Source organism: Chamaea fasciata, unplaced genomic scaffold (assembly GCF_029207755.1).
Source record: "Chamaea fasciata isolate MVZ Bird 193981 ecotype frontalis unplaced genomic scaffold, bChaFas1.0.hap1 SCAF_22, whole genome shotgun sequence".
Taxonomy (NCBI): Eukaryota; Metazoa; Chordata; class Aves; order Passeriformes; family Sylviidae; genus Chamaea; species Chamaea fasciata.
The window spans coordinates 4,829,973-4,853,373 of NW_027094107.1; the positions used below are offsets into that span (position 1 = coordinate 4,829,973).

A 23,401-nucleotide genomic window follows, 5' to 3' on the forward strand; every position below is an offset into this window, starting at 1 on the left:
AAGATACAATTTACTGTCACAGAACTTGAGAAGTGTTTGTTATTGCACAAATATACCCAGGCCCTAACTCTGCAACTGTTCCAAGTTGGCTGATACAGGGGACAAGACCTCCCTTCATCTGTAATGTGCGGGAAATGGGCAAAAAAATGGTACAGGAATCAGGGCTTTGGGCTTTTGCTTCTTGGCTTTCCTGTTTTCTACTAAGTCAACAGGTCGGCATAATCAATTAATCCAGGCTGCAGAGAAGTTGTATCTATTTGTCGCAAGGCGTGTGTGCATCAGGAATGCCAGACTGCCTGGTGCAGCTCAGCTCTGACAGAGCTGACTCCCAGACACAGCCTGGCTCCTCATCCTCATCCCCACCCTGACCAGAGAGGCAATTAATGGCCTCAGTGTCCAGAGACATTTCTCTGCTGCTGATGCCCTGGCTGCCCAAGCTCATTTGATGTCTCTGTGCAGTGCTCGCTGTGTGCTGTAGTTGTGCTTATGAGCTAAAGCAATTTCTGTCTCAAACTGCTTCGGTGTTTGAACTTTGGCAAGAAAGGGACACACTCCTTGCTCAGACTTCAGATGTTGCCTCCAATCGTGCTCTTGCTGGACTCACTGACACAGTGAAACTCTCAATCACTTATGATCGATAGTGCCAGCACCCAAATGACTTTGGTTTGGGGTGACAGTGGAGCAGTTGGAGATCAGAGGGCAGGGATGATGGACTTGCCCTGTTGTTTCTGGTGGAATATTTCCCTTGTGTGAAGGGCTTGCTGTTACAGAAGTGGAACAGAAGTGTTTCTCTTTCAAACATACTTTCAGTGTGTGTGGACGTGTGTTGTTTTTCTCCCCTTGACAATTGGTGGTTTGTCACTTCCTTAACTCTGAGCTGTTCACAGAGATATTACGTTGCTGACAAAGTGGAAGCAATTTAGTAATCACTTGCAAGAGAAAATCGACACCATTAGAGTTCAGCTGTCTTTGTTTCAGCCATTAAAATGCAGACACTACCTGATTCATATATAAATTGCTATGATAGTTGTATTATTTTTCCTCAGCAGGGTCGAACAAAAGTGTGTTTGGTGCCCTCCATGCTGGTGTGACCCCTGGAAGGAGAGCCTGGTCCCCTGACACCATTGCTTACGTGGGGGCCGGCTTCTTTTGGGTCTCTGACCACCCACAGCAGCACCCACAGCCTGTCTGGGAAATGCACGTGAGAGATTTCACCCACATTTTAGGTAAACGTAGGAAGAATACTCCTTTTAAAAAGGAAGTGGCTGCTTTGGATCCTGATTGAATTTCTAAATGCTAGTTTTCTTTCTTAGACTGTCACTGAGACTAGAAGTTGTCATTCACATTTCTTCGTTAGCCTTTAGCCTTCATATTTTCTCCACTATTATGTTGCTGATTTTGCCTACAGCTTCTCTCCTCTTTCCATGTTCTTCTCAGTGGTCCTAACCATTCTGTAGAATGCACCCAGCAGCTGCCTGCTCTTTTCAGCACCTCAGGACTGCTCCCTGTGCTGCAGGTTCAGCACACCTCAGCTGGGACAGAACCAGGATTGCACAAAATCCTTATTCCAGGTGTGGGCTCATAAGGAGGAGCAGGTTAATCCAAATCACACCAGCTTTCACAGACCTCCTTTGCCTTTCATGTCATGCGGGAAAACGAAGTATTTCCCATTGTGTTTTGTCTCCTTCATTTCATTTTCCCTGACTCATGTATTGATGTCACAGATGACAGGTTGTGTCAGTGCAATTTGCTCCCATGGAAATGACTCCTTCACACACGCCCGGCTCCTCAGCTCCTCTGCTTACATAATTTGGGAGCTGTCAGAGCACTACCCCAACATTGCCCATCTGTCTATTCTTCTCAAAGTTAATGAGCCTTTCTCATCCTGCTCCAGGCACATTACGCACCCCTGACTTATTCGTAGATGATGTTTATTAAAATTGTCAAATGCTTTGAAAATTAAATTATTTCCCTAAATAAAGAGCCTGCTTCTAATCACGTTGAAGAGATGTTTCAACACAATTGGCCTGTTTTCTAGTGCAAATCAGGAGTGACTATACTGAGCTCTGTCTGGCCCCCTGGGCATTGTCATTTAATTGAAAATACTCGTGATTTACTATAGTGTAAGAGCTGTGTCCCCTAGCTTGGCCTGGGAGCAGCATCACAATGCAGAATTTATCTGGAATAAGGCACCCAGACTAAAGTGGCCTCTTATGGCATGAAGCAGTCAATGTCTGATGGGGTGGAGGCAGGTATTTGTTTGCTTTTGGAGTGATGGAGCATGCAGAAATCCCTTGCTTGCTATATCTGTAGCTGGGATTATATTTGTCTCTTTCATGTCCCGCTTGTGCCTACGTATGGCTCAGATGCTGAAGTAATTATCTTTGCTTCCGACTGATAAACTCATAGTTCACAGCCAAATTCTTTTAGTTATTCATGGCTTGAGTTATCTTATTTCATTATTCTTTGATTATTCTTATTCTTATTTCATTGAGCTATTCTTATTTCATTATTCTTTGGTTCATTCAGTCCTCAGTCATTCCGATTTTTCTGTCTTACATTCCAGCCTTTACTGATGAGGGTGTTGGATCTTGGTTTTGAATTATCAATACATTTGATTCCCAAAGTAAATGTTTCAGTTAGGCAACATTAAAAACAAACAAACAAACAAAAAACCCCCAATTTACTACCAAGATCAAACCTTACCAGCCTCAACAGACACCTTACTTCCAGACCAGGGTTTGTTTTTGCAGTCTAATCCATTTTCATCTCCTTTGCAGCCAATACCGTGGCAACTTCACAATTGCTCTGTTCATCTTGTTCTCTGGAGTTTACATAATAACTTCCCTGGTGACACCGTATCAAATGGTTCAATGAAGTGTGAGTTAGAAACACTGCCTTTTTTTATTTATTATTATTATTTTATTTTCCTAAAGAATGGGGTGTTACAGAACAGATGAACAAAATCCCAAGACACCAAGCCAAGACTTAAAATGTACATCTGGGAAACTCATGTTGCCTTTCACTGCCCTTTCCACATACTCTTGAGTCTCAAATTTTCCTTTTAAATCTGTTCTGAATTTTTGCTTGGTTAAGAGTTTTATAATTGTGTGGATCGTTTTCTGTCTTTAAATGAAGGCATCACACAGACCAGTTGCTTTAACTGTTTCCATCTTATCTTCTTTGTCTTTTTCCTATTTTTTTATAATTCCAGCTTTTAAGAGTTTTATTTTCTACCTACTTTTATCATTAGAGTTTCCCTTAGTACAGATTTAACAAAATATCCAGTTATAATATAATTACTTCAGAAAAGCGTTGGCTTTTTGAATTATGTATACTGTCATCCATCCCCTTTTGGGTCAGTCTGGATCAGTTTTCCAAGGGGAAAAAAAAAAGAAAAGGAAATTAAAAGGGAAAACCCCTCGATGAGTAGATACATTTTCTATGTAATTATTGCATCAACTGTTGCTGTGCATGAGATAAAGATAAGTCAATTAACTTATGAACGTTTCAATAATCCTTTCTCTGACACTGCACAGGTATGTGAAAACACATATTTAATTAAGCTATTACAGTAAAAGCCCTGAGCCATTTGTCAGTTCATTAGGCACACTTTTTATTACGCTCTGAGCTTTGTTTTCCTTTTCCTTGGCTTATTTGATGCTGTAATTTATTCTTTTTAAAGACATTGGGACAGCAATGACAACAGGAGAGGAACACTGTAACCTATATTAAGAGTGCACCACCACAGTAGGGAGGAGACCTCTACCAAAAAATGACTCCCTGAGCCTTGAATTAGAGAATTCCGCAGGTTGAGGTGCTCCCTGGGAAAGCAGATTTAGGGGAGAAGCTGTTTCAGCTCTGTGAGCCCCATGGTGAGCAGCCACGTGCTGGTGACGCACCAGGGCTCAGGCTGCCCCAGCTGAGGGCACACAGGATGCCTTGGGAAGGCTGACCTGGAACAGACAGTGGACAGAGCTGGAGAATAAAGTAGAGATTTATTGAAAGGCCTTTAAGGCACCTTGGGCAGGACAGGAGCCTGGCCAGGGCTACACCCTAGGTGGACCCAAAATGGTCACAAAATGGACAAACGGTCACGAGGTCTCACACTTTGATAAGTTCTGGTCCATTTGCATATTGGAATTTAATTGTCCAATTACAGCTTCAGGTGATGAAGTCCCATCCTTCTTCTTTTCTCTCTTCAGCCACCCTTGTTTGTGCTTTTGGGCCTGAAAACTTGTACCAGCTGTCCTTGGTGTGCAGCAGGAGAAGGATTTGTTTTGTGTCCCTGCTCTGTGCAGAGCTGACTGACACTGACTGTGAGCTCAGAAGTGCACCCCTGGGCAGCACAGAGTCTGAAATACATGAAGGATAAAACTTAAAGCATCACACAGGAATAGGGAGATTTTCCCCTGGATCTCGTGTGGGATGAGGTGCAGGGTGAGCACCACGCCAGTGCACCAGAAATCTGTGTCTTCACTGGAAAAGGAGGGGTCCCATGGCATGATTTCAGGACACACAGAGAGCTGGAATGAACAGAAAGCTCGGAGACAAACATCAAGGGATTTCTTGCTTGATGAAGAAATTTGACTTATTAAGTAATGAGTGAGTCACCAGCAGTGCCCCAGGCAGGGGTGTGTGCTCTGTGTGTGCCCAGGCTGTGACTCAGCTGCTCAGTGCTCACCTTCTGTCCACTCTGACTGCTGCTCTCTGTTCCTACTGCAAACCCTGCAGCCATTAAAGAATGCCAGGCTCATTGATACTGTGATATTTCCCCTAAAACATGAATTGGAGATAAACCACTTGATGGTTATTTTTTATTTAGAGGCATGTGCGTATTTAGGTGTGCTCTGCTGTGGTTGCACTTACAGCTATGGAGTTATTCAGCCACGCATGAGATAGAGCACTGTACATCAAAAACTGCTGAAGAATTGTGGATTCTTCTGGCTTTTAAATAGGCCCGGCTTTAAAACTTGCAAAAAAAGCTAGCTAAGGAAAACGAAGCAAATGTTTTTGTTGCTTTGGTTTATTATGTTTGATTTTGGGTAAGTGCTCACTTCCAGACTTTAATGATATAAACAAAAGAGCTGCCATGCAAAACATTTGAGACAAGAAGAAAAATTGGTTTTCCAGAAAGAAAGTTTAGAAAGAGTAAGAAAAAGTTTTACAGTAGTTTACTACAAGAACCCTGAAAAGCTGAGTTTAAAAAAGCCACCACACAAGATTTTTCCACCAATGTTTAAACTTGATGCTTACCACATTGTGCAGCTGAATTAAAAGGGACAGAGGGAACGTCACTGCAGTGGAGGCAGAAGCCAGGTCCTTACAACCACAAGAGCTGCCTTGGGAATCCTGTGGACTCTCAACCTCCGTGTGCCAGGGAGCAAATACCCACGATGCTGGTGCATTAAGGGTATAAAAATCTGGCAGAAGATAAATGTCCCTTGTGTTCCAGCCCAGGGAATGAGGCAGGGCTCAAATTCAGGTTATAGCCAATTCAGACTGTGGGGCTGGTCAAGCTCAGTAAGGACTTTCAGGAGCACAGCTGTACAAATAGTGCAGTTACCAGTGCAGGAATGTGGGGAAGATTGCATTCAACAGGACTTTACATGATCCAGATTCTTGAATAATGTGATTTATTGAAGCAGCAGGAAAGCAGGGTCAGGATTGCCATGATAAATGCACTAACTGCAGAGAGTTAATATGTGCTTCGAATTGCAGCCACTGGGGACATGTGTATTTAAAAAAAAAAAAAAAAAGAAGAAAAAAAGAAACAAAAAACCAGAGAGGCAGGCTGGAATTATATCTACCCATAGAAAATATGAACAACTAGGGTATAATCCTTCCGAGAAGTTAGGATGGTGTGTGATGAGGTTCAGATTTATTCTGTTGGAGTATTTCTGCATGTCTGAGCCAAGAAGTTTATGATTGCAGGGAGTGGCAGAGTATCTACATCTTCTTGTGAGGTTCCCAGGTGCTCTTCCACAAAGGGAAAATAAAAAAGGATGCTGGTCTTGCTGCCAGAAGGTAGATTAAGATCTCTCTGTGTGTTTGTATTGCCTTGAAATGTCTGGAAAAGAAATTAATGCCTTTCTGACTCAGTATGAGGGAAGATACAGAGAGGGAAATTGATGCTGTTTGCTTTTGGACAGGATGGTAGTGATTCATTATTATGACCCTACAAAATATCATTGCTTGAGCTCGTTTCTGAGAAAATCTATTTTCCTCTTACTGTGAAAAAATGAAGTACTCTTTTTTTAGTTTGCAAGTAATTAAATAGTTATTTTCTGTGTCAAAATTAAAAAAAGACTGGTGAAAGGCTGCATTTGGGGAGCTTTCCCTAAGGTTTTATTAAGTGTTTTTTACACAAATTTATCTCCAGTACCTATTGGGAAAAATTCCAGAATTTCTTGCAAAACAGAAAAGGAAGTATCAAATTCTTCCCTGGAAAGAAAATCTCTAAACAAAGTGCTAATGATATATTCCCAAGTTCAAGAGTAGCTCGGGAAAACTGTCAAATTAGGCACAACCACTTCCCTGGATTGCAGCTCCAGTTAACTTTGCAGTGGGGATCTACAGAATAATCTCTGGGGTTTCACTTTTCCTTCCCCGCTGCAGCGACTGTGACAACACAAAACTCTGTGTTGGCAGTGGAGGCATTGCTTTCAAAAGTCAAGGAGATTTCCTGAGGTTGCCAAGTGACAAAAATTAGTTGAGGCTTTCCAAAATTGCCAATTTTCAGAGGGTGCTCGAGCTGTGGGATCCTTGGACACTCGTGATCTCAGCAGGTATCCAAAGGTGAGGGTGTGTGCCTCTCCCTGGTGGGATGGGGCATGAGCTGGTGCAGCTGCAGGGCCCTGGAGCCCACACCAGGCACTCTGGAGTCCCCACAGCTCTGTTTTCCCAGCTGGACATGCACTTTTATTTCTGGCCTTGGGGAAACTGAAGGGGAGAGCGTGTGCTGCTCTAATCCTGAGCTTGGGCAGCAGGGACAAGCAGTGTGTGTACCCAAGGGTAGGAGCTCAAAAACATCCCCATGCTGGACAGCTTTGCTCAGAAGCACAATTCTGATCCAATTATAGGATAATTTAATCTGAAAGGGACTTTCTGAAGGTCTCCAGTCCAACCTCAAGGTGCTCAAAGAGGAAATAACTTCTAGGTTAGATGGGGTGTTTGGGGGTAGATCCCAGCTGTGCTCTGAGCTTCTGCGAGAATGGAGATCCCACAGTCTCCTGTGTCCCACTTGTCTGACCACCTGCACTGAGATTTATCTATTTTCTTTCCCCTTGGAATTCTGGAAACTGAGAATTTGGGGTTTTAGTGCAGAGTAATACATGTGAGTTAAGATGGAGGGCTTTGATGTTGTCTGAGTCCTTCTTCACCTTCTTCCTCCTTCTTCTCCGCTGTGATTGGTTGATGGAGTTGGCATTGCAGACTTCAAGTTAGTTTTCGCATTTAAAATAAAAATAATTTAGGTGGCATTTCATAATTGGACGGATTGTCCTTGAAAAGACCCGGTAGAGATAGAGAAATTCCCCATTTTACCTCATTTCTCTGACTTGCTAGTCAGAGCTCATGGCTCGTGAGTCTCTAAACAGATCAGAAATAATAAACATCCAAATCCAAACATGAAATCTACATTTCTCGTGTATTAATCCCAACCGTGTCAAGGAAAAAGGGAAGCAAAAACCTTCCCACTTTCCTACTCATAAATGGTTTCCTTAGATCTATCTCTGTCACAATTGCTTCTTGTTTTGCTGCCCAGCTTTTGGAAGAGTCCCCCCATTTCCTCTGTAAGTACCAGCAGGTAGACGTAGGCAGCAAATACATCCCTGTTCAAAGCTTTTTGTCTGGGCTGAACCAAACCCAGTGTTTAATTTGCTTCCTCCCACATCACCCTGGTCATCTCCATTGGACTTGCAGCATTCTCACACACTGTTTAAAAATAGAACCGCGCAGAAATAGGGATGTTTCCTAGTGCTGCTACAAAAAGGAGAAAGACGAGTTCCAACTGCCCAAAATAAAGAATTCTCTCAATGTAAAAATAGGACTTTATTGAATCACTAAAATGAAAGTGGCCTTTGCAAGCTTTGCCATGAAAATATGTATTTTAAAGCAACCTTCTGTTCCAAAAAAAGTGAAGATTGAATTGGCAATGGATTAAAAAAAAAAAAAATAAATATGCAAATAGCAAGAAATGCAGGGTTTAGAGTGAAGAATGAACCCTTAAATCTGCCTTCTTGAGCATAACTTGCGTATTCTATTATATAATTTTAAACTTTTTGCCATTTTGAAAAGGGCTTCATGGAGCTCTAAAAATTTATGTCATCTGACTATCTGGCTCAGATAGTTGTGAACTATCTGCAACTGTTTCCCTGTCAAAAATTGCAGTACTTGCAGTTCAGATTAGTTGGCTTCAGATTTATTTCTTTTCCCTGATGTAGGTCTACCATCAAAGTCAAGGCTGAAGGAAAAAAACTTTTTATTTAAAAATATTTGTTCTTTAGAAGCTTGTTGGCTTTCATCTGGTTATTTGGGGAGATGTGAATGTGACTTGGGGAGCTGGGCACTGCCAGTGGTTTGGGAGCAGAAAATTTCTCCTGTCTATGGCCCTGGTACCTGTGGTGCCACTGAAGGTTTCTTGTTTTTCTTGTGGGCAGGGAATTGCTGGAACTTTTGATCATTAAGTGCTTCTGGGTTGTTTGCTTTCTTACAGCAAGGCTCACCATGAATTAATGTATGATCCTCAGCTTGCCTGAAACTCAGGTTCTTTTTTTTTTTTTTTTTTTTTTGGGCTAAACTGACACTCCTTGATGTGTTACCCAGTTTGAAATGTACGTTTGTGTATTTTTAACATGCAGGGTGTGATCCCAGAGGTTCACTCAGGGATTCAGGAGAGCTCAGGAGCTCTGCAGCCTGTCCAGGAGAGGCAGGATCCTGCTCTCTCAAGTTCTCAGCAGGCAGCTGTCTCTCTCCAGGAAAAAGCACTCTGAGCTTTGAAGGGTAAAACAGCCAAAGATGATTGAATGTGTTTAATTCAAAGGGAAAAAAAATAATTGTGTGTATTCTGAGAAAGGTTTGGGTTTTTTTTTTTTCCTTTTAGCAAGCGTAATGTTGGTAAATACTCCCAAAGGCATGTGAGCCCCCCTCCCCAGTACAGGCTTATTAACCATTGTACCTTCTGTTTCCCTCCAAATTAACCTTCTGGAATATCCAAAAACTCCAGCATATCAACCTCTGCTTTAAATAATTCATGTGTTTCTTGGTAGACAAAAACGTTTTTCTGCCTTCAGTTTATTTTAAACTGGACTTATAGACTGAAGGGAAAGAATGTGCCAAAAGAAATCATTATTTTACTCTATCAAAAAGCAGGAGTGGCATAGAAAAGAACCTGGTTTTGCTGAATGTTTAAAATATAATTTTAAGAGCTGTCAGTAGTGGATTGAACTGGAATTGATGATTGACCACAAAATTCAGTATGTGTACTTTGATGTTAAATATTGGAAAAAAAATCTGTCATGGGCCCATGTTTCAATTTAAAATTATGGAGATGGTTCTTAAATAAATGCAGAATCCGTGAATAAATTGTGAATTATTTTTCTGGTACAGTGGTGTGCTTAGAAGACTGTAGCTGAAGGAATTAGTCATAAAGTTTTACCGTGAAGAGATGGAGGGATTCAGTGAAAAGGAAAACTGATGACTTCAAGCCAGGATCTGTGTAAAATAATAAGAAGAGCATTAGCAAAGCAATAGAACAGTTAATTCTGAAGGTGGAGCTCAGTCTTGAGCATCCCTGTATCAAATTCCCACATGATTTTTCCAACTGAATATGCAAAATGCAAGAGAGAATGACTCTACTCACCACTTCCATATACACACCTGAGCAGTTATAAAAATAGACACTTTTAATGCTGAAGCCTTATCTTGGAGTTGTTTTTTGTGTTGTGGTTTTGTTTTGGGGGTTGTTTGGTTTTTTTCATGATTTAGAGTTAAGTCATGTCCTGTCTGTGATCCTTTGGCTGCCTAGTATCTCTTTCACTGTGCAAAGGTGATTTGGAAAAATTGTCATCACAGCTTTGAATTAAAAGCTGTGTTTTGGAAAAAAACATTCTGAAGTATTTAGAAACTTTCTAGACACCTTTTTTTTTTTTTTTTTTTTTTTTTGAGACCAGCTAAGTTGGAAAAAAATCAACAGTCCAGGGACCACTTGTTCATTCATCTGCATGTGCAGCTGCAAAATTATTTTCTGTGCCCATCATGCAAAACTTCTTCCTAAATATGAGGTTTAGAGACCTTCTGGGAGTAATTAACTACAATACAGAAGCAAATCTGGGTTCATTGTATGAACTGCTCATTTAAGAAATGTTTTTGTGCACAAAGCCCATCAGCAAGGTTCCAAAACTTTCATGAATGTTAAACATTTTATTATAGGATTCTGAGCTCTTCCTGTTTAAACGAAATCTAATGTAATCTCATGAATTACATCTAGATTTTGATGTATCAAAATCTAGATGCCTGGATAGCAAATTGCTGTGTCAGATGTGTGCCACAGTGCATCCAATGGCTAAAATCTGGCTTTTATTTTCTTACTTATTGAACAGTGGTAGAACAGCTCTTTTCCTGTGGGCTGCACAAAAAGTTGAGGATATGCTCAAAAGGAGTTGCCTGCTATTGATTTTACTCCGCTTACTGGTCCACTTCCATACCACTGCTCCACTGAGGGCTTTCCTTCTGTGCTTTCAGCCCCGTGCTGCACGCGGTTTTTCGGAGCTCAGCTCCAGCTCAGGGGAAGTGCAAAGCAAAGCTGCTGGTTTTCATCAGTTGTACAGGATTGGCACTCGAAATTATTGAGTTGCCAAGGATGTTCTTTAACCAGGGCTGGGAATACATGCCCTCAGCTTCAGTGGGGGTAGGCACGTGCCTAAAGTCAAGAGTACATTTAATTTACCGAATTAGCTTAATGCATGAGGCTAAAGGACTTCAGAGGCAGCAGCATGATGTTCTCTGTGCTCCATGGGCAGTCAGGAATCAGACCTGCCCTCAGTGTCAGCTGCTCTGTGAGGTATCATGTGAGATGCTGTGAGGAAATGTCCCCTCGCCGTGTGCGGGATGAGGCTGCTGGGACAGCAGCCCTGAGCAGCAGACTGCTGGGGTTAGGTTTACTGGCCTGCCGGTGCTCATGATCAGCAGGAAGCAGTGGCAAAAAACCAGATGAAAAGCAGAAATAAAGTGCTCAGCTTTTATGAAAGTTTGTCCTTTCTTTTAACTCTTTGTTGTCCGTCTGTTCCAGAAGGAACATACAATGTTGCCTGATAGATATTGCACCTTATCCACCATTCTTTTCCCAATAGAAACCAAGCTACAATATTTGTCATTGTAGGAGGGTTAATCATTAAGATCTGAGGGTTTTTACAACACCTTCAGTTTACCTCAGAATATGTAAAATCTATCCAAACCCTTCCATTTAAGGTGATGGATCACCCTGCGCTTGGCTGCGCTATCTGGATTGGTCGGAATTTTGTGCAATTGCTACTTTACACAGCAGCGGAGTATCTGTGAAGTGGATATCAATTGAAACATATTTTGTTCTTCAGACTTGCTTTTGCAGGTTTCACAAAACATTTAATTAGTGATAGTCAGCTTTTAACCAGCCAGAGCACACTGATGTGAGTCTCTGCCTCTCTCCCCCATGACTGTAGGCATAGTCTGTAGCCTTCAGATAAATTGCTTGCAATCTGGAGAAGGTCCTAGCCAGCAGGAAGGGGAGGAGTAAGGATGTCAGTTGCATGGAGAATAAAGAAGCTGTTGTGTACATTGTGGTTTCAGTGAAGAATATCCTTTTCCTTTGCCTTTCAGAATGGTGAACTTGGAAACCAGCTGGAGATTGCAAAGTCTCCTGTTCCTTGAGGTTGGTGGTCAATGGTCATCATCTGCCACACCCAAGGGAACTAGAAGAGCTCCATGCTAACTTCTGTAAGGTCTACTTCACTATGGAAGATCAAATGATTTTCTGGCTCAGGTTTTGTGATGTTCGGCACCTGCCTTGGACCTGGAATTTGGAAAAGGGATCGTCTCTGAGGCACGGCTGAGAGACAAAGAAACCAGCCCCAGACAATGAGCACTTTAAGTAGCACTGGAATATTACTCAGCTTAACAACAGTGTCTGTTACACTGGATTTTAGTTTGCATGGTGGTCTGATGGCTTGGTCCTTGAGCAGCAATTTGACTCTGAACCAGAGTTTGCCTACATCTGATCCTCTCAACTCCTCTGAGAAGGGCGAAGTCTCTCGGATGTCCGTGAGGGAGAAGAATTGGCCAGCCCTCCTGATCTTGGTTGTCATCCTGCTGACCATTGGGGGGAACATACTGGTAATTATGGCTGTGTCCTTGGAGAAGAAGTTGCAGAATGCCACGAACTTCTTCCTGATGTCGCTGGCAGTGGCAGACATGCTGGTGGGTATCCTGGTCATGCCCGTGTCGCTCATTGCAGTCCTGTATGGTAAGTGCCTTCCCTCCTAGTTTGAATATTTGCTTTTGCAGAGAGTCCCCCGAGGCTGCAGCAGCCTCTTGTGCCCCATTTTCCCTGTGCTGGTGGCTTGGGGAGTGTCAGTGTGCACTTGGTCATGGGTCTGTGCTGAGGTTTGTTCTCTGCTGGGAGCAGAGCTTGTGTTCAGGCTGCCAGGAATGACCAGTGAATAATGTCACTCTGTGGGGATCTTATTGCTGAAGCCACCAGGAGAGCCTGAGACAGCGAGTCAGCTTCTTACCTTGTGGCTGGATTGCCCCAAAACTGAGCCAGGGCACCAAAACTCACCGAAAAGCTGAGGAGAGTGTTCATTGTCCATGACCTACCCAGCTCTAAGCCGGGTCAGGATCTGTCCCTGAGCTCCCCATGTGGGATTTGAGCAAAAACGTGGGTCAGAAAGGAGGTTTGCATGTGTAGATTTGGCATGCAGATAAAATCCTTCCCTCCTGGCATTTGTGTCTCAGCTTGCCTTGTGCCTTTCAGGGGGTCATTTTGCCTTTCTGTGCCTCAGTTTCCCTATCTCTAGCCTGAGAACAAGCTCTGTTTTAAAGCACCCAGAGGCCTACCTCTATAGGTGTAAACATTTATTTCCCCCCATGTGAGGGTCAGTGTGTTTGCAGTGGAGTGGGACATGGCTCCTGCACTCGAGTATGGAATCACTGTTGGTACTTCAAAGGAGTAAAATATCAAACACATCTAACTTTCATCTGGCTGAGACTCCAAATCCCTTTGTTCAGTGTGGTGCTGGGAATCCCCATCCCTGGATATTTCAAAGGGGTATTTTGTTCTTCTCTGTGTCTCTGATCATCATGTTTGTATACTCAGGTATCAATTTTATAATCAGTGTCTTTCATAGATCAAACTCACTAACTTTTGAAATCTGTTTACAGATTTTCTTAGAAAGGTATTTTAATATTGATCTTTCTTGGAAGAAAATAATGCTATTTACTTACAAATTTGATTAGCAATTGGTTTACTGTCCTATAAAGTAAAATGTAGGGACATTTATCTGACTTCTTCACTTGCCTAAATGAGTAAGTCTGGCAGAGATTAATTTCTAAAACACATTGATCAAGCATACATCATTCCAAAGCTTATATAACTTGTCTACAGTGAATTAAATCAATATGTGATTTAGGTACAGGCCTAGCTGTGGAGATCTTATGCACAAAGATCTTTTATTTTGAACTGTCAGAATAGTTCCATCTCTAAATCTTGTGTGTGTTACAACATGTGTATTTTATTTTTAGCATTTTCCTCCAGCTCCCTGGAGCTTGAAAGGGAGCATATAAATACTGAATTATGTGACAGACCTGCACTTGCATAAATTCTGTGTTAGCCAGTGACTCTAAAAAGGTGAATTTATGGAAGTGGTCTTCCTCCATACATACTTTCAAGGTCTTTGGGAACTAATAGAAATGGATTTTCTGTTCTGCCTAGAAAATGATTACTTAAGGTAGTTGAAAGGTGTAAAGCATGCCACCCTTTTAGCAGCAAGGAAATATCACTGATTTGAGGAGGCATTGTAATTATCCCCCTTTTCTTGCCAGAGAACCAGTATTGGCTGTTGATAGCCCAAACATTTCTCCACGGACAAACAATAATATGTAGATTTTTTGGCAAAAAATCGTAATTTCAGGACAGGCATGGAAGATTTGTGGAAATACTTGGAGAAATGAGGAAGCTGCTGGAGTAATGCTGGATGCTGGCTGGACCAAAGCAGGCACGTTGCCTTCAGGCTTTGTGAGGAGAGGAGGAGGAAAAGTTCCATTTGGGGAAAAATGAGCCCCAGAGGAACTTGTGGATTGATTTGAGTAAGACTCCAGTGAAATAAATTTTTTTAATATATTGTTTAAGCTACAAATTGTGGAAGTAAGGAGGAGGAAAATGTTCTTACATCAGCAGAATTCTTGTGAGAATAACTGGGGTGCATGGCCATGGACTGAACAGGGAGAGTGTCACTGCTTGGAAACATCATTGTGAATGTTCATTTTTACTCTGTATATTTTACCTTGTTCATTCTCTACATAATCTCACACTGTTCCAAAGGCTGCCATGTGCTGTACTGAGAAGCGCATGCAGCACATCTCTTCCAGATCTGTAAAAGTCACTTTTAATTTATGTAATCAGAAAGGAACCTTAAAAAATACATATAACAAATAGAAGCGTGAAGAAATTACTTTCAGGTTTCCACATCAGCTCTCTCAGCCCCAGAGATAAATTCTAGTTGACGGAGTAATGCATTTCAGAGTAGGCTCATTTCCTTACTTTTGGGCTAATAAGGTAAATGAAGTAGATTTCATTTCAAGCATAACCAAAAAATTGAATAGACATGCTCCACAAATGCTCCTGGTTTTCAGTGGTTTTCTTAATTAAAAGAAGGAAAAATCAAGTTGTAAGTTAATTCAAGAGTCTTACTATAAAGGAAGGGACAGCAGGATGCAGCATGATGGATTTTTCACCAATTAATCAGGGCTCAGATATATTTATCAATTAGTCTTAAGTGTCTTACAGTAATCGATGAGTTGCATTTGACAGCTGAGAACATTTTCCCTGGCATGCAGTTCCTAGAGAACTAAGCAAATTAGTATGCTAATTAATAGGCATGTATTGGGGAGAGTAGATGAGAAATGTACACAGTGTTTCGTCTCAATGGAGAAATGCCTGATTAATTAAGAATAGTGGTATCTTTATAAAAATACTGATAGGGCAGCAGGTGTCTTACACATGATGGAGCTTCAGACAAGAGGTGGAGGTTGTGTCCTCACCTCTGAGGACAAGCAGCAGTGGATTCACATCCTGTCGTGTGTTCATGAGCAAGACGGAGAGGGCTGGTGAAGGAAGGCAAAGGAATCTTGCACTCTCAATCTCATCAGCTGATCTGAGTGGATGTTGCAGAGGATGTTAAGCTTTCTTGGCTCGTGCAGAAGGTTCTCAGCTGCCCACAAGCAGCCAGCAGGGCCCTCTGTGGCTCCCGGTTCAGGCACTCTGTTCCCTTTGTGGTGCCGGGGGCTGAGGCAGCTCCCAGGGGCTGCTGTTGGATGCAGCATTCATCAGCCCCAGCTGCCAGAGCAGATTCACACCCACATCATTGTTATTATTGATAATTACCATCATTACTGTGTGGTGGCAGGGATGTGCTGAGCACTTGGGCAGACTTGGATGCTGGTTCCCCTGCAGAGGGGGGAAGCAGTGCAGCAGCTCGGCACTTGGATGTGATGTTCAGGTATCCAGAAATGATCAGGCATTTTAAAGACCATATCAAGTCATGGGCTTCAATGCGTCTTGACTACAACAAGTTCCAGCTGACAGTTGCATTACTTTCAGAAATTACTATTTATTCCTGTGAGCTTTAAATACATAATGTTTCTGTTTGTGCTAAGTAACCACTCCATTTTATTCTCCTGCTAGGGTGTGAGTGAATGGAAACTCCTACACTTCTTGCACTGTCTGTGTCATAAATTCAGAGATGGGATTATTTTTCTTTCTCTCCCACGACACCTTGTACCTGGGGTGTGTGCAGTGGAATTTATATCCCACAGGAAGTGTTAGTTTATCTTTTGCCATCAGTAGGATCCATAGGCTGCGACACTGTGTGCTCAGCCAGCAGCATTTATTCTCTTTCCAAGCCCTGAGCTTCCTTGTAATCTGAAAACCTACTGCATCATTATCCACCCTCTTTCCAGATTATTAGATACATGGGAAACTTCAGCTGAGATATTGAGTGTCCTGCTAACTGAATTTTCTCCACATGAACAGCTGCCTGTTTACCTGGTGTGACAAATGGGATTAAGTTTGGGCATATCTGTGTTGCTGTTGGGAAAGAAAACTCTGTATGATGTGCCCTGAATCCATAGAACAGCTTCTTTTTCTGCTGCCCAGGGTTTAAATTGTGCTTAGAATGAGAGGAGGTGGGGAATACTAAATAGATACTCTTGGCATCTCATTGAATATGGGTCCCTGGTTGTAAAATATCTTGAGGCAGCTAAATGTTGACTTGCAGGATTTTTCAGAGCCACTGGAAATGTGGCACCCTATGATGATTCTCTGTTTGCAAACAGCTTTAGGAACCTTCACAGCTTTGGCTTGCATTGGTGGAAAGCTGAGGGCTTCTGGTCAAGTGGGAGCCAAAGGCTGAAGAGCTGAAATTGGCACAAGGGCTCAGGGCTGGAGAGGGTGATGATACCTGCCAAGAGGAGGGAGTGATGCTCCACACCCTTTCTCAGCAGTGATTAAATCTATTAAACCTATATTTGCATCACCCTCTTCAAAAACATTTGAGTCAGATCTTTTAATTGTCAAATTGAAAGCTGGATTTGCTCTGTACACGTAAATTTCCTCTTAATTTCATTTTTGATTTTGTCTGAGATTATCCATACTTTATGTCTGGATTTTTATCTAGTTTATTTTTGTTGTTGTTGTTGTTGTTGTTATCCTTTTAATTTTGGACAATAATGACTGGAAGACAGATGAGTAAGGGAAGTGTCCTTATCTGAGGAGTACAAAGCACTCTGAAGGAAAGACCATGGTGCTCCATGGTACTTTAAAGTCATCTTCTCACCAGTCTTATTAAGGCAGAATTGCTTTTAAAAATTGTCAGAGCAATTTAACTTATTGTGGCCTTTTGTTATTCTTTCTCGTTATTTTGATGTGTTTTTTTAGTGATGTCTTGTCTGAAAATCTCCTCAAGATTTTGATATGCTTCTGTTGTGAAAGATAACAAGTAAAATTTGGGATTTGCAGAATGGCACCAGTGTGAGATGGATACAGTCATTTGAACTTTATATTGATTTTTTTTTTCCTAACTGATGAAATTTCACTTGTTCATCCATTCAGCAGCCCCACCCCCAGGACTCTCAACAGGCAGGCTGTGCACGGCTCCAGTGCAACATTCTCCATTAAATAAATACTCCATAGGAAATCAGCAAATTAACATTAATGTTTCCTATTCCTTTCCATGTCTTTCCTTTTATCACAATTAATTTAACAGAAAAAAATCTGCTAGATACTCTTCTAAAACATGTTGCAGTTTTATAGTAGTTACGCTAAAAACCCAAAAACCAGCTTGTTGGCCCTGATGCATTCATTCCCGACCTTCATTCCTGGTCAGCCCTGGTGTTGAGGGTTGACCAGGAACGTACAGGAAGCAGAAATGGTGTAAAACCACGGATGCAGTTAAGCTGTTTATGTGGGCACAGGTACCCCACGATACTTAAGGCAGTTTTTATTTTCAATGAAGTAGAATGTCACCAGTAACACTTGTACTGATTGTTCCTCTTGTCTGGGAATGTTCATTTCACTGAAGCGGCCTCCTCATACACACTTTACTAATCCCTGTAGAAGTTTTAGTCCTCAGCAGCCTGAGTAAGAGAAAGATCCAAAGCTGAGCAGCCCCTAAAACCGGAGAAGGGTCATCTCCACCTCCTCCACGATGAGCTCAGTCAAACAAGACACAGCACTGACGGTGAGGTTCTGCTCTGGGAAGGGGACAGTGAAAAGTTTCCTGGTCAAGCTTATACCTTGTCTTGCTTTCTGCTGTATTCCTCCTTTTGGGAGTGGATTTTGGTTACAAGACTTGCAAGCAATGGAGCAGCCCATAAATAAATTGTATAAATTCAGGAAAGCGATCAGGGAAGACTCTGCTGTCTGCAAACAGACTGTTGTCAATTTGGAGTTTTATTTTAATTGTGTTAAAGTAAGTGATGGCTTTTTATTTGTCTTTTGAACTGCGTCTCAACCTAAATTTGGGTAGAGCAAGAAGAGCTACAGAGTGCACTTGGATCTTCTGGAAAGCAGTTTTTCCTCATTTCTAACACTTGCAGGTGTTAGATCTGTCTGTCTTCTGGTAGATTAAATTATAACAGTGTTCAGCACTTGACCTGCCATCACTTCTTTGGGCAGATGGTCATGTACTTATTGGTAACTGAGCTGTTTTTTCTCCTTATGCTGCACCTGTACAGACAGATTTAGAGAGCTTGTCACTTCTAATGTAATAAGAACCAGCCCCATAAAAATTCAGGTTTTAGTAAAACCTTGGCTTGCATTGTAAATTCCTTCTAAAAATATTCCACGGAGACCTGGTGTAAGTTTTCTGTATGGATGGTATGGATGCTCTTTTCTCTCCCCCAGGACGAGCCCGTCCTTCCCTTAGCAGGCCTCTGTGCTGCTGGTAAATTTGCTGTATTATGAAGGTAAGCAGGATGTGAGAGGCAGAATACATATCTGAGAGGAGCAAATGTCACCTGAATTGCATCCTCAGAGCCCTGTGCCCCGCCAGAAGGGACAGCAAGGCAGCAGCCGGTGTCAGCACTTCCCCAGGTTTGTCTGGCAGCAGGGTCTGAGTCTTTCCTGCACTCATGTGAGAGTGTAGCCACCCCAAAGTCTGACCCAGGCCAGGCAGGGGCCAAAGTCAGAGCAAGTGTTTGGGGCTACAGTTCCTGGGTGCAGCCAGCTGCAATCCATCCCCTGGCCTGTGGGATATTTTGGAATCCTGCTGTGTGTTAGCTGCTGTCTGTGGTCAGCAAGAACCTTCCTCCAAGGAAAGGGCTCGTGTTCATGTGACAGTGATGCCAGCAGCTCTGCCTGAGCTCCCGTCTCACACAGGAGCTGTTCCCTACAACTTCTTGCCCATTGCTCAGGGTTATTTTCATGTGGCAAGCCTTTTCTGATTTCCAGGAGGAGAGCAGAGGACTCCTTGCCTCAGGTCTCTGATCTTGCTTCCTCTGCTGCTGAGCTCTGCATGGTGCAGCAGAGGGTTTGTGGTGCAAAGATAATTTTCGCCGGAATAAATCAATGCCAGCTTCAGAGAGAGTTTCAGTGGCACCTTAGTAACTGCTGTGGGTAGGGCCTGGCAGCTTTGTGCCAGGTCCTTGTGACTCATTTGAGCTCAGCTATTATCCACATTTTGGAGAATTAGTTTGTAGGACTCTGAAGACCAAATTCTGCTGTCAGATAAAAAGGCAGAGCAGTTGTTATTTAATTTTTTTTACTACCTGCCTCTTTCTTGTTATTTCTTCACCCTGTGCCACCTGTATATCATCCAGCTCTGACTCTGGCTGGCTTCTTGGAACAGGCAGAGATATTCTTTACTGCCCCCTCTGTGTTTGTTCCTGTTGACAAGAGGATCTTGTCAATCCGCCAGCATTAGGAGAAAACATGAGAGAACAATAAACATTCCACATTTGTAAACATGTTTGGTTTTTTTTGTTGGTTTTTTTTTTTCTCCTCCAGCCCCCTTGCTGTTAAGCAACCAGCTCCTTTGCCTGCTGTGGGTTAATGGGGCTTTTTGCCTGTGATCTGCCAGGGATGAGGCTGCTGCCCATGGAGCTCAGGCTGCTCAGTCCAGCAGAGATGAGCAGAGCACAATCACTTCTGTTTCTGGTAGCTTCCATTGAGGGCTGGTGGTGGAGAAGGCTCTATGGCTGCTCTCTGTTGGCTGCAATAAAATGTACAGATTGCACAGCCTTTGAGCCAGACTGTGTTAGATTTTGGGTAAATAACACCCCTCCAGAGAGGTGCAGAGGATCCCAAAGGATCTCCTGGGTGTGCCCTCCAGAGCAGGGTGTCCAGCAGGGGATGGGGGCTTTGTGCCACCAGCCTGGCAGCTCAGGTGTGTGTGAGCCACAGCCTTGGCACGTGGCAGCACTGCCACACTGGGAGCTAACCCTGCCCTTTTCCAGGAAAACGTGCTTCTAGCCCAGATTTTCACAGCTTGCCAAGGGATGCTGCAGAGACTCACTGTTTGCCCCAGGGGTCTGACAGGTTTTTTCGCAGACAGATGTTCTTGCAGAAAGGCCTGAACAAAACCAGTTATTCCAACCTGCATGGAAGCATGAGACCTCATTTCTGAGATTTAAAGTGGCACATCCAGTACTTCCTTTTTTTTGCCTCCAAATATGGAAAAAAGAAAACCAGGAATGCTACAGGACACCTGAGATTTTATTTTCTAGATGGATTGCTCCTGTGTTTTGCTCAGTGGCAGTAGGCTGTCGGCAAATAACTGTAAAGCACAAGGGACCTGGGGAACATTCCTACAAAATCCATGAGAGGAGACTGTGACTATGCTAAAGTCGGTGGGAGCATTGACAGGACATGCAGAGAGGCTAGGACTTCTGCCAGAGCAATTTTCTGTCTCCTCCAACCTCTTTATTCTCTTCCTGCCCGGTCATGACTGCAGCTCTTGGCATGACTGCAGCAGCAGCATCCTTCAGCTAGAAGGATCTGAGATGTTTTGCTGCTCTCCTCTGAGTCTGAGGAAATCTCTTCTGCCACTGCAATGCAGCTCCTCTCATGCCATTGCTGTTCTTTAGGTTTCATCACCAGCACCCAAAGCATGAGCCCTATTAGAGCTTTATGGAACATCCAGGTGAGAGAAATGGGCTGGCATTTGTCCAGCTGAGGTGACCCAGAGCTGCAGAGTGTGGGACGTTCAGCTCAGTGCTGAAATGTGCTCCTGGGCTGTGCAGGGCCTGATTTTAAACTGTGTTTCTGTGGGCATCCATTTGCTTAATGTGGTTTGGCACGAAAAGCTTCTTGTGATTGCCTTTGCCTTGGCTTGGTGAGGCTGGTTCTCCCTAAGGCACTTGTGTTTTCCTTTTTCCTGCTGTGAAAGGAGTGAACTCTCTTCTGGGCTGGCTGAGACTGTTGAGGGTTTTTGGTTCATTTCATTGGCTTTGGTTAAAAACCAAAACTATTTTGAAGATAAAGGAAGCAAACTCACCGTAGAAAAATACTGTGGTGAGCTACATAATTCAAATACGAGAGTGAAATCACAAAGATCACAAGGGGATTCCTGATTTCTTGCGTCCTCTTTGCTACCAAGTATCATTCAGACACTGAGCTGCTGCAATCATGTCTTCCATTTTCCACAGCCTCTTTCCTTCCAGCTGCCTTCTTTTGGGGTGTTGAGGACAAAATCTGTGTGTTTTACTGTGTAGCAACAGAAAGCCAGGACAAATCTCTGGGCAACTTATTATGAAACCAAACCCCTTAACTTCCTTGCAAGGAGCAGTTTTTAAATAGAAAATCCCAACACTGCAGTGTGAAATAACAGAGCCTCCATTCACCTTCGTACTTTCTAAGAGGAAAATGTGCTTTGAAACTTTCCTTCAAAAGCTGATAAACTGGGCTGCTTTCCCTTCTCACATTTATCCGGTGAAACCTTGTTGGAGTGTCATAAACAAGAAGTCTGTGCTCTTCTTGTCATCTTATATTTTACTCATTTACCCACAGCTCGTCTGTTGCATCCAATCAGGAAGCTATTTTCCATATTTTAGACATTAAATTGGACGGGTCTGTCTTGCCTGCTTGGTGAAATTGAGAATTGCCCAACCAAAATAAATCCTTTATGTGCAAGAATGACTCATTAGAATAATTTTGAATGGCACTCATTTAAGTGTTATTTAATGCAAATAAAGTTTTAGATCCAATTACAGTTTTTATTTCATCCTTTTGCTCAGAATTTTCGGAAGATGCAACAGGTTTAAAAACTCACAGGAGTGTAAAGCCCCCAAAATCTGGAGTGTGCATAGTTACATTTCTGTTTTACACATCTCTGTTTAACTGATGTCAATTTAAATACAGCAGCAGTTTTAATGCTGTCAGTGCAATCTTCTCATGGCCAATTTGCTTCTAGATCAGTGAAGCTAAATGTGCTTTAAAATGCATGAATCTTTATTTACTTTTTATGACAATAGCCTGTTAGATCCAGTAGCAGTTTTGTAAGTGCATTGCATCATTGTCATTAACTTTTATGAGTTTGGTGGAAAAGAAATACAAACTCACATGCTTAGGAGCAAACCAGAAATTGATAAAAGATAATGAGAAAACCAGAATGGTTGTGTATAAAAAGAAAGGCCTTGTGATGATAGACTGTTCCGGCAGTAAATTTGGTGCTTTATAAAGGCACCAGGAAGATCATGGAGATACCAAATAAAATGAAGCCAGGTTTTGTGTTTCCCATAGGCAGATTTAGCCTCACCTGAGAGGAAGAACAGCACCAGCTCCAGGCACTGGAGCCATGTGAGACACACCCAGAGTCCTCCTTAGCTGTGTTTCACCCCCATTCTTAAAATTTTAAAATCAAGAGAGAGGATTTAACTAGAATTGCAAACATTTTACCAAGAACTGAGTTAATTTTAGTCTGTGTGGTTGTACATACAGGTTTACCTGCCTGTTCCTCATCTGGAGAAAGGCACAGTTAAAATGTTCACTGCCTCCCCAGCACACCCCAGAGCCTGGTGTCCCAGTGAGCAAGGGAGCCTGACCCTGACTCAAAGAGCAGCAGCTCCTCTCAACCTTTACCCTAACATTAGCTAAATATGAAATAAAATACACTTGGAAGCATCCTATTTGTGGCTCAGATTTTAAGACACAGCTGTGATCACGGGTGAGGAGTGTCAGAGGAGTTCACCTCAATGCCTTCAGCCACTCTGTCTATCCTGAACACTCCATACCAGTTATTGCTTTTACCTCTGTTTTCTCTTACCCACAAACACCTTGTTTCCCTTCCTAGAAGGGAAAACAGTGAAATCTAGCAACACTTCCATGCACTAAATATCTGGGACATATTATCTCATGCTGAGAACTTGCTCTCTCTCAGGAGAGTGAAATTGAGGTGAGGAAACAGTCAGTAGAATGTGTTTCTCCACACTTGTCATGGAGCAGCCACAATTTCCAGGAATGGCCCTATTGCAGCCTGCTGTAGAGATTAACACAAGGCTTCATCTTCCTGGCTGCAGATAGCAGAGAACTCCAGGGAAATCCCAGAACCTGAGGGCTGGTCAGCTCTGTTTCTGTTCTGTCTGGACTTAACATCGAAAAGCTCTTTCATCCTTGTTCAGTCTGTGTTCACAGAATCATTCAGGTTAGAATGGA

The 23,401-nt window shown here is 42.6% G+C and overlaps 1 protein-coding gene across 1 annotated transcript in view; it reads left to right on the plus strand.

Moving 5' to 3' along the window:
• HTR2C (5-hydroxytryptamine receptor 2C) overlaps positions 1-23,401 on the plus strand; it is a 205,350-nt gene that overhangs the window by 156,187 nt on the left and 25,762 nt on the right. The window contains exon 3 of the mRNA XM_066202651.1: positions 11,857-12,499. Within this exon, the coding sequence (XP_066058748.1) occupies positions 12,115-12,499 (385 nt within the window). The 5' untranslated portion in view covers positions 11,857-12,114. The remainder of the gene's footprint in view (positions 1-11,856; positions 12,500-23,401) is intronic.